A 12,264-nucleotide genomic window follows, 5' to 3' on the forward strand; every position below is an offset into this window, starting at 1 on the left:
ACTATATATACATAAACAAAATATTTTAACCATGTATATATAAGATAATTTTCCGTCGAATATAAGGTGGCTCCGCCCCTGAGGAAAATTATGCAGAATAACAAACATTTAATATATATTAGGTACTATAGCTACAGTTTAAGAAAATTGTAATTTACGGCTAAAGTTTCCTCAATTCTTGTTATTCGTCTGATTTGTATATATCCAGAATTTGTATAATTCGATTCTTGATTGTATAAATCCAGAATTTTGTATATGCTTACCCTAGCTATTTTTATACGATCTATAAAAAAAATCATAATAAATTACCATGTTTGTGTATTTTTACAAGCGAAATATATAAACAGAGCTTTGAAAAAATCCTAAATATATAAATATAGAATTTATATATACTTACCATATTTGTATATTTGCAAACAAAAATACAAACGGTAGAAATATACAAACCACAACCTCCACAGCACACGAAACTATAACTATGAAGCGTAATTATCAAAACTATAGGCTTAAAGCCTTATTATGTTTGCTATTTCTAAAAATTTCTAAGAGTTAGATGTTGAATTTATCAAATCTTTCTACATTGTCAAGTGTCAACCATTGGGCCGTGGGTCCATTATATTTCTGGGCTACTCATCTTTTCGAAAGGACCGGCATAATTGATCAGCCCATCTTTCAATTGGGCCAATCAGGCTCAAGTCTCAACGATCCGAAGAATTAAAAGGAAATCAAAATTTGGTCGAAAAATAGACTATGCTGTAAGAGGTAGATAAAATTTGTAAAAATTAGGCAAATGACATAGTATAAGAAAGAAATTACTTCCTTTCCCTACTCTTTCATTAATTATCAAAAATCCCTTTTTTTAGTGTTTTCGGATACATAATATAGCAGTGTGGATACTTAATATAGCAGCGCGGATACTTTAATTAATAATGGGCGGATACTTAAATTATTAAGTTGTTAGCAGCACGGATACTTAATTAACAAGCGGATGCATAATATAGCAGCACGGATACTTTAATTAATAACGGACGGATACTTAAACTAATAAAGTATCCGGTTAAGTTGAATTGGGGGAAAATAAGGGATTTTTGTATTTTAGTAAAAGAGTAGGGAAATATTGAGAATAGGTAAAGAAATGTTGTGTATTTAAGTAATTTTTCCATAAAATTTCACACCACACAACTTATGTCGAATCAAGCAAAAGTCCTCTTAACTTATATCAAGCGAAACTAGATACAAATTTTCATTAAATGAACAATAAAGATAAATATTAAAGACCACATCAAAATAGGGCAATCTTTGCTAACACTTGTTTTTATTTTGTCCCTAAAATGTGTATATTTTTCTAAGAATAAGTCATTTTTACATTTATCAACACCTTGGACAGTTGGACCTATACTCTACCAAAATACTAGTACTAGTAAGTATGGATTTATTTTATTGTCAGTAGTAATAAATTAAGTGACAATTCTCATAAATTATTGACCACCATTTGCATATATTACATCCAATTGCCAAAAAAATCCAGAAACAATACTCATGCAATGAACCAAAAGAAAGCAAAAAGAGCAATTGTATATAATACTTAAACTAATTAAGCAGCCTATTTTGTGTTCCTCTATACACATAAAATAGCTTAAGCAGCATCCATTATATTATCAACTGATGACCATCAACCAAAAGGACAATAGTAGTAGTGCTAAATTCTTGTATGAACCTGTAAACATGACTGCTGCTGAAGGAGGGGAAGTACCAGGAGCTGGAGTAGCAATATCAGTAGCATTTTCCTTAGAACAAGTGTATTTGCATCGACTGGGACGAACAACCCTGTATACGCCACTGCTTGCTAGGAGGTATACATCCTTATTATTATCTTCACCATATGAGAAGATGTATCCCAAAGCTGGAACTGTGCTTCCTGGAACTAATACACAGTTTATAGGGGAATTTCCAGCACAAGTAAATGGAATTTCGGTCGTGTTAAATGTTCCACTGTCCTCAGGGGTTTCAGTGCCTGCCCACATAGCACCTGCATATAAATCTGCATACAGATACCTGTAATAGTTCTATGTTAGTTACCATAAAGTTATATAATCCAACACTTGGAGAAGAATTGAATTAGTAGACATACTTTCCAGACATGCAGGGATCGGTCGTGGACCTATAGAAGTATCCACCAGTGATTGAGGCTGAACCTTCAGCCTTATTTATATCAGAGTGATTATAACCCATGACTGGGAAAATTGGGTTTATAGATGTATTTTTTGAAGGAGTGAATAGTCTGTCACCCTCGTACATACGCCAACCGTAGTTTCCTCCCTTGGTGATCAAATCCACCTCTTCATAATGATCCTATGGGATAATAAATGCATTGTGTCAAAGCCAGAACAATTAAATGAACTTATGGAGTGATGAAATGTATGGATTCTTGGTATAAATTTTGTATGGAGCTTGAAAGTGGACAGATAAGATTCCAGAAGCATATTTGTTACCTGTTAAACAAAAATGTTTTATGAGAACTGCTTGGAGAGTAAATTTCTTGAACATTACCTGGCCTACATCTGCACACATGAAGTAAGATGGCCTTGCAGAATCGAAGCTACAGCGCCAAGGATTTCGCATTCCTAGTGCCCATATTTCTGGCTGCAACTCTTTATCTTCAATATAAGGATTATCCTTTGGAATGGTGTAGTTTCCCCATAAAGCAAGCTTGGCAATCTCTGCAGCACCTAAAACAACCACAGATAAAATAAGGGGCAGCTCAGTTGAACAAAGAATGCTTCATTTCCATCCTAGAACGCGTTACTCTCAAACAATTTGACACTACATGAGGATCAACAGATGAAGGTTTTGGCAAGAAATGCATGGTAGCCGCAAAAAAAAGGCAGAACAAAAAGGCTGACAGACACGGAACAAGAAGAAAACTTTTTACAACACGAATTATGGTAGTTTAGAGTAGTGGCAAGACCATCAAAGTTAGCATAGATAAATGGATATAAGAAATTCTGTAAATTGATATAAGAGTACTTTTTCAAGAAACTTGAAGACAACTTACTTGGTGTGCTATCGACATCAAGTCTCATAATCTTTCCAAGCAATGACTTCTTGTTTTGGGAAAAATTGTAAGGATCTCCAATACCCCCACCATCTCCCATCATGAAATACAAATATCCATCGCTAGGTCCAAAAAGAATCTGGCCTCCATGATGAGAGGTAAAAGGAAGGCCCATGGTGAATATTCTTCTGACTTCTATGGGGCTGGCAGATTTTGCCTGGAAATGATCAAATAAATCACTATTATTCAGAGTCAAATAACAATGGGAAAAGTAAACTCCTTTTAGACTGAAAATTACCTCTGATGGTTGGTTTGCTGTTCCATTGACAGTAAATTCTGCTATAACTGTTTGATATTGGCATGGCCGGGTACCACTATCACTAGGTAGTTTTGATGGATCACAATCCACATCCGAGTTACAAGAGCATCTTCCTGAACATCCAGCCCATGATTGCTTATCGCAATTGAACGAAGCAAAGAAACGACCATTTTGTGAGAACTTTGGATGAAATGCAATCCCCATCATACCAAATTGAGTGTCAAAATGAACTTCATCAGTTAGATCCAGAAAAGGATTGGACTCATCAAGCTCTAACACCTTTCCAGAGTCAACTTCTGGAATGGTAGCCAACCATATTTTCCCTTGCTGACTCGAGAAAAAGGCACGATTAGAACCATCAGGATGAGCAGCCATATTGAGATAACTACCATTTCCTATCTTCTCAAGGCACAAACCGCCTGGAGGACTTAAAGGTTCAGTGGTATTTAAGGCAACAGGTTCTCCAGCAAAGCATACTGATTCATCACCAGAAGCTCCTCCAAATGCATTACAGAAATCGTCTTGTGATTGCCAGAGATCCGTCAACTTGGTGGAATTGGACTTTACAGGTGTTGGAGCTCGACCTTTCAAGGAAGCAGCAAAGGGAGAATTCACGATGGACACATTTTGACATGTAGTCCAAACTTTAGAGCAAAAGTTATTCGTAGCTTGGCTAGATTGCGTAAAATTTGCTGAAGTTGTGGAGTTGCACAGTATTGGAATCTGTCTAGGAGCAGAACTAGTACTAAAGAGATCTGCTGAAAACTGATCACATTTCTGCAGAAGGTGAAAATACAGAAATTCATGCATCAAGATCCAATAGAGAAGATAGATGCAAATTTGTAAACTGATAATTTGGACAGCGAATCCTTCAGTAATATTTCTAATCCTACCGTCTTCCTTAGCCAGTTACATGAAGTACGAGTCTTAAAAAACGGAAGTTCATAGCTTCCAAATAAATCAGTACAAAGTATCTCAGAGAGCCATCTTGATACAGATTTGTCTCTTGACCACAGAAAACCAGGAGTTTTTAAATAGGATGAATTTCTGGTTTTATATAAAACAGGCAATAAAAAAATTGGCAGTCTAACTGATAAGATGAAGAATAGATCCTTAATACAAAATGGCTATCTTAAAACACATATATTCATGCTGCAAGACTAGGAAAATAGGACATGAATATGTTCCTTACTATATATTGCAACTAAGGTATTAGTAATTAGGACCTTAGAAGCTTGTAAAAGCAGCATGAGTCTTATATTTATATTAATGCAATTCCAGTTTATTAAATTTTGCTGTATCTACAAATACATTGTTCCACACTTATGAAGGGATTTAATCGACTGAAGGCAGTTATATGTTGATGATTACTCAAAACAAGTGGTTCCATTTAGCAAGAATCTAAAAATTTACACATCAAGGATGTCTTACCGCACATACGATAGACTTTACAAGAGAAGCACAACCAGAATCAGAAATGTTCATAGCATCATATTGGTTCTTCAATTGCTTATCATCACCAGAGTTGCAGCATGATGTTCCATTGTAAGGACAGAATGTAAGTGGAGTCTTTTGAGGCAGAGGAGCCCCTGTAAAGCATCAAGAAAATTGAAATTAGAACAAGAACATATAACTACAAAATGAGAAAATCTTGAACAACACCAAAAAAAACTTACTTGAATCAGTACACAAAGGAAGTGAAACAGAAGGACAAAGAATCAACAGAAAGTTCAACAAAAAGATGATCAAGAAATGATTGCTTCCCATGACTACAAACTGAGAAAACAAAGTCTACTGCAACACAAAAAAAAAAGAGCTTTTTGCTACATATCAGGTTCTTTTCAAAATTTCTTAACAACAAACAGATTGATTAAATAGAGACAAATATTACACATATAATACTATTATCTAATAGACTATATTCTTTTTCTTGCTTTAAATTTCAAAGAGATGGTTCCTGCTGCCAACTCCCTCAATTATTGGTCAAACCTTCTAATTAAAAACATCTCTACAACATATTCTCTCAATTTTGTGTGAGTCTGTCTTTTTCTCTTTTGCTAGGGGATTTTGACATTTTCTTTTTTCTACTGAAAATTAAGGCCCCAACTGATCTGTCTAAACAGTTGACTTTTTAAGATAGTGAAATCTTGGCATAAATACATATAGTAGTAGATCATACTGGGTGGTTGAGCAGAAAAAAGAAGCACCTTTAATTGGAAAAAACCAGGCTGGATGGATCTTGGTTGGTTTGGCTTCATGTCTTCTGTGCCCACATTAAATGAAACCATTTACACTTTTGTCTCAGCCTCTGACTTATTTATATTTTCGTATCATAATATTTCATAAGTTATGTTTAGACATGACTTCAATTTCTAAAGATCTTTTAATTGTTAACTAAAACTAAAGATAAACCCAAGAAAGGCAAAATTTGCAATTAATGACCCATAAGCTCAAAATATGCTTTAAAAGCGATATTTATATCAAATCAATGAATCAATTATGATTTTTTCATGCAAATTTATCACTAAATCATGATTAAGTAGTATATATTCTGACTTTTTACTTTATATTTGAATCACCTAAATTAAGTTTAAGCATCAGTTTAATATTTTTCACGGAATATAATCAAATCTTGTAGCCAAAAATACAGATCCCTAGAACAACGGTCTTATATGAGTAGGTCCATTTGGGAAATATATTATAGGAAACCCCATAAAAGACACCAGCAAAGATGGTGATTTATTTATTAATATACTAAATAAAGAAATAGAGTGAAAAAGAAACGTACAGTGCTGTACTTCTAGATAAAGGTATTAGATAAGTATATTGACATAGTATAAGGTTTTTTTCTTTTTTAAATCCAGCATAACCCGTCGTGTCTATAACCTCTGTTTACAAGTGATGTCTTTTAAGTGAACACTCTATAGTAAGCACTTTATGCGCACGGGGTAAACCTCCCATATGTGACACTCACTCGATAGGCTTAATTCAGAAGACATTGATGGGAGATCCTGAATCATCCGTATGAATAACCATCGTCTAAACTTAAAAAGGAAGTTTTTTTGCTAAAACACAATTTGTCCAAATGTGTACTTTTGACTACAAAATTCTGCGAAGTGGTGAGAACTGAAACTGGAAAAGAAGCACAAATATATTCCTGCTATTATTTTTTTAAACATGACAATTAAATAAAAAGAAAAGAGTATAAATTGTACTCAATCTAGGAAATATGAGTACAATACACTCGAATATAAATATAATTAAATGACATATTTGTATAATATCCTAGATTCACATCAAAATGAAAAGTCAAACTAATTTCATCTGAACTAAATCAACATATATCAGCTGTTGCATATAAGATTCTTTTTTTTACTTTGAAACCGTGCAGAAATACCTTATTTCTTATCTTTCTTAGTTGTAGTTACTCATAATACAATTTAAAATTAGTGAAATATCATTGTATTTGACTCTTGAAAAATGAAAAAGTTAGATAATTTAGATGGTAGAATACTTGAATAGTAATGTCTTTATAATGTAATAAACATATGAATCTTTAAGTCCAACTTAACTTCAAAAGTTAACTTATAAATGAAGGATTGCCCAAGACCAAAATCTTATCCCCAATCGGTATTGGAACTCAACATAGTGTCGTCATTTTAAATAATGTACGATTTTAAGAGAAAACGTCAAGAAATAATTAAACAACTTGAAATTAGAAATTTACATAGGGTGTGTTCGGTTATAGCAAGTATGCAAAAAATATTATATAATTTAGATATATAGTATGGAGATGGGGTGGGGAGGTAAGGGTGTCGGATGGTGGGGATCACGGGGTGAAGGTGAAGATGAAGTGTCTTAGAGCCTAGAGTGGTGAAAAGACACAATCAATGTGGAATATCACTTGTTGAAATTATTTTCGCTATTTTTATTTGAAAGCTTATTTTCTTTGATTTTAAGAAGTTTGTTTTCTCAAAAAAATATTTTTCAAAATATGTGACCATCTAAACCTGAAAATATTGAAATTCATATCGACCACACCCCTAGCTACTTCTATTATTTTATTTCATGGCATTGACGGTTGGTTGAAGAATAATCAATAATACACACCGCAGGATATGAAGAGTTGTTTTTATTAATAGAGACATTTTACCAGCCTACGTACAGAGCCTACATAAATATATATATATATATGTAAATGGACTTTGAAAAATATTTGATATCATTAATTCGTCGGCATTACAAAATTCAATTTTTAATGACGTGCATCGTGCGATGTTTTTCATTTATTAAACTAAACATTAAACTATTAATTAACAATTTTATTTTCACTATAGTATTATAAGTTATGAATAATCAAATCTGTTGACACCCAATTTTGGACATCCACAATATAGATTAATCATCGAGTTTCTTCAATTTTAAACGTTTTAAAATAATTAGTTTTACAACTAAAAAAAAAAAAATCAAATCAAAAAATAGTTTGCAAGTTATTTTAAATAGTTTTGTCACTTTTTTTTTATAATCTTTAGATAATATATATGTTTTACATAATTACATATATAATTAGTATATTTTATGAATATTTGAAAATTGTCTCAAAAAGATTTTAGTTGTACTTAAATATTTGGTTAATTAGTTTAGTTATATAATAGTTTATATTTTTGAAATAATTAATTTACAATTAAGCTAATTATTTTATTTTGTTAATATTAAGAAGCTCGTTAATTAATTTCTTATTAATTCATCTTATTTAACTTTTAGCCGAATCACCAACTAAACTCAATTCAACTATTTCTTAAACTCCAAAATCTAATCAATCTTTGGCCCACCCTAAACCCATTTGGGCAAACCAATTTTGGGCCTTTTATCTTTGCAAATTCAGCAGTCCAACACTAAAAGCAGCAGCCCAATACTCTTAAGACCAAATTCCCACCCTTTCAATTCCTTAAAACCCAACAAATAATAACAACACAGCATACACCAAATCGACCCCCACCTGCAACGTTCTTCCTTTTTTTCTTCGCAGAAACGAACAACAACCCAGAACGAGCAGCAGCCCACCGCGTCCAGCAGCCCAGAAATTATCGCAACCCATATATGAAATCCAACAAATCGCTCCAGTCCAGCAACGCGAACCCGAGCCCAGCGCGTCATCCCCCAGTTGTACGAAGACCGTTGCAAGAATTGTGAGGTGTCGAAATCCCACGCCTCACGTGTCGTTGCTCCTCAAATCGACGGTCCCCTCTTTCAATCCGTTGGAGATTTGTACCAGAGTAGAGCTGGCAACCTTATCCTTGGAGAGCAATTCAAATTTCAAATTCAGATGGAATCCCATTTTTTCCTTTTTTTATTCCAATCTTTCCTCTTATAAATACGGACCTCTTTTATTGTTTTAGAGGATTCGTTTTTTTTACCATTGGAAAATATACAAACCGTTCATCATAAGTGATTTTCGCTTGAGAAATTAAAAGGCTCTTCGAATCCCTAAATTTTGAGAACTAGAAGATACAGTTGAAAATTATTGTTCATATTGATTTCGTTTCCGGCGAAGTTAAGCTCATTAATTGTGGTAGGAGTTGTGCTCTTCCCGTTTGTCTCAGTTCGCTGCTCTCAAAAGGTGATATTCTATCCAAATCTTGATTTATACGTGATTTTGCTTATGTATTAAATTTGATGGTATTTCTCTTCTTATGTAGTAATGGATTTTAAGATGCTTTCAAATGTTTAATTCTTTCAAAAAATAATTCATCATCACAGACTATTGTGAATTTTGTTGGTTTGATTTTATTTTTTTTACAGATGAACATTGCCTTTTGCCCATGCCCGTTTGCTTCTTTATTGTGTATATTTGGTTTCAAATTCAATTTCCGTTGCTATTTTTGCCGGATTGAAAAGCTACAAATACTAATCTTGATGTATTATTCGTTGTTTGTGCATCTCATAGGTGTCTGTTAAAGATTTCGGTTTAAATTTATTTGAATTCATAATTTTGTTGGCTCTTGGTTTTATTTTTATTTTTTCGCTGTTGTTCTGCTATCTGCTTTAAACAATATAAGTTGTGTTTTCCTAGTCTTAGCATTCGAGTAAGTGTGATGTGTTATAATCTAAAATGCTGTGAGTTAGACATCAGCATATTATTCCCTGTAGCATATAAATAAATTTAATGAATTCCTTAAGTGTGATTATCTTCTCTTAATAGCTAGTCATTCATGAGTCCTTAAGGAGTTATGTGATTTATTTTCATTTGTCTCTAGCTTATCAAATTGATCATATTTGTAATTTCCTATCCCAATTGGTTAGTTAAGGATCATTTAAGTCAAGTCCAATATTTTGTTGTTAATGGTGCTCAATGGTTTTTTCTTTTATTTTCGGGTTATTCTACTAATTTTTTCCCTTTCTTTTGTTACATATGACACCAACTCGAGTCTATTCGGACTCCACCCTCGCGTATCTTTGAGTCTTTCGAGTCATCCTCATCTTTGCGGTGAAAAGAAAGCTAGCATACAGATCTCGGAAGCGAAATAGTAGTCTGGGAAAGCTCGAAAAGGGGTTGTATACAGTAGTATACACTTGTATACAACATATATACAGGTCAAAGGACATCATATACATGGTTAAAAACGGAATTACAGGTGTTCGGGAGCTGAAATAGAGTGTATGCATCTAGCGTATGGGCTGGTATACAAGAAAACAGTCTAGTATACAGCCCATATACGACGGTATACAATCAGTGTATACGCTATTTTTGGACACGAAAATGGGGCCAAAGTCCCTTATTTTTAGGGCAAAATTTAGAATAGGACAGGTCCAAGATTTGGGAATTTGGGCCAAAGGCCCAAATTTAATATTTCCTTCCTTTGCTTTTTATTTGTATTTGACTAACGCTTTTATTTGGTTCATGGTTTAATTTGATTAAATTCTCCAAGATAGTCATTTTACTTATTTTATATAATATATATATTTTTAAATTAAAGTGTTTACGTTTTATACTTAGCTTTAATCTTATTATTTGTCTTGTCACTTAAGTTATTTTCCCCTTAGAAACCCCCCCCCCCCCCTTTAGTCCTACTTTTCTTAAGATAATTAAAATGATAATAATCATAATAATAAAAATAAAAAATAAATGATAATAATAAAAAATGAGTTTCCTTTTACTTGGTTAAACTTTCAAAAAATTAGTCAAAGTCATTTTTGGTCAAATCGTCGGTCAACCGCGAGTTAGCGGGCATTTTGAGGGCCTAACACCTTCTCGGAATGTACATCTGAACTCGAACCCTTTTTATTTTCAATTGATTTTATCTGTTTAAATCTTTTGACAACCTTAAGTCTTTTTTCTTGATTTTTACTAAAAATTAAGTGGCGACTCTGTCCTTTTGAAAACCCGATTTCTCTTAAATCATAAGTTTAATCGGTTTTTCGAAAACTAAGTCATTTTTTCTCTTATCTATATTTTTAAAATAAAACAGAAATGACGACTCTGCTGGGGACTTAATTAAGTTCTAACCATAAGATTTGACTTATGTGATTAATTGTTATTGACTGTTGAATTGCTTATTTGTGCTTAAAGTGTTTAAATTGCTATAACTGTCATTGCATTTCATGACATCTTCCAATTATATGTATAGTATATTAAGGACGGTTTCTGCATAATCGCAGCCGGACTTTTTATACTCAACCCTTTTTCGGAAGGATCGGTAATTTATTGGTACGTCATGCGTCCAATGGTTGTCGTGAATTTCAGCCTAAGTTGTCCACTTGGGTTCCCGGTCTTTCAAAGCCACTCTTAGTTAACTTGCATAGAGCGAAACCAAATCCCAATTTTTAGCGCATTTTGAACTAGGTCGACCCAACACCCAAGGCGTTTTGGGCCCATTAGAAGCCCACCTTGTGTCTATTTGGCCCATTGGTCAATAAAAGACAATCACGTTTATGTGTTTAGATTCGAAAGATGTATACGTCATTTGGCAAAACATTGTCTCTTAGGGTTGGGAGTTTAATAGTTTGTTCGAGTCGAAGAAGGATCAAGTTACCATTTCATCCAATGCGTGGACATTCATAAATGACAAGGGATAAAAAAGGACCGTCCATGGAAGCATAGTTTTGGATTGTACCTCTGCGTGGGATTGATCATTTGTATCCCTTTCCCCTATTATGTATCCCTTTTCAGTTTTATTTGTAAAATTTGTATAATTTTGGGTTTCGAGGCAATGCACTGTTTCAAACGACGTTATACATCTTTCGAATCGCTAGGCCTACCCTTGGCACAAAAATGTCACATATTTGTTTAGAACGTGCAATATTTGTTTATGTGTCGTAACTGCTTGTGTAACTATGTTACTTTATTCAAAGATATTCTGGCCCACTCCTCTTCAAATAATTTTCTAAAACCTTTTAAACACAAATATCAAGTCACTATCAAAGTGCATCCAAATACTCTTCGAGTCTTTAGTTTCACAATAAAATTCGAACTTCATTTTTCATATCTTACTTTCTCATAAAAAAAAGAAAAGAAAAAGGTTAACCCTTTATCTCAAATCGGATGAGATTCAAGCTGGTCGAACTACGTAGGACCTGAATTTTTCCTCGTGAGATACGTAGGCAACCTTCCAAGGTTCGGTCCCCATTTTTGAGAAATTTTATATTTTTTAACTCTTACACAGAAATCAGAGTTACATCTCGGTCAAAAATTAGAAATATTACAATAAAAGATACAATCAACTTTGTCTCGACTCAAGTTGACATTTCTGATTCACTAAGCTCAAAATCAAATAGACAAATTCATGTCTATTAAGTCTTTTCTATATCCGTGGGCTAGTCTATCTTGAAGTGGAGCAACTCTTATGTGCTTGTGGTCATATGTGTGATATTTTGTATTTTTTTTATCATC

The 12,264-nt window shown here is 33.4% G+C and overlaps 1 protein-coding gene across 2 annotated transcripts; it reads right to left on the reverse strand.

Moving 5' to 3' along the window:
- Nucleotides 1–1,552: 1,552 nt before the first annotated feature.
- LOC125860108 (HIPL1 protein-like) lies at nucleotides 1,553–5,653 on the reverse strand. 2 transcript variants are annotated; one of them, XM_049540006.1, is made up of 7 exons: nucleotides 5,582–5,653; nucleotides 4,806–4,963; nucleotides 3,354–4,151; nucleotides 3,056–3,272; nucleotides 2,551–2,729; nucleotides 2,132–2,352; nucleotides 1,553–2,055 (listed from the first exon to the last, which is right to left on the reverse strand). In XM_049540006.1, exons 2-7 carry the CDS (start codon nucleotides 4,857–4,859, stop codon nucleotides 1,659–1,661), a joined length of 1,866 nt encoding a protein of 621 aa, XP_049395963.1. In that variant the 5' UTR covers nucleotides 4,860–4,963; nucleotides 5,582–5,653; the 3' UTR covers nucleotides 1,553–1,658. The 2 variants fall into 2 exon arrangements, with proteins under 2 accessions (XP_049395963.1, XP_049395961.1); XM_049540004.1 differs by lacking the exon at nucleotides 5,582–5,653 and adding an exon at nucleotides 5,051–5,488.
- Between the last annotated feature and the right edge of the window lie 6,611 nt (nucleotides 5,654–12,264).

The sequence above is a fragment of the Solanum stenotomum genome, chromosome 3, assembly GCF_019186545.1.
Source record: "Solanum stenotomum isolate F172 chromosome 3, ASM1918654v1, whole genome shotgun sequence".
Lineage (NCBI taxonomy): Eukaryota > Viridiplantae > Streptophyta > Magnoliopsida > Solanales > Solanaceae > Solanum > Solanum stenotomum.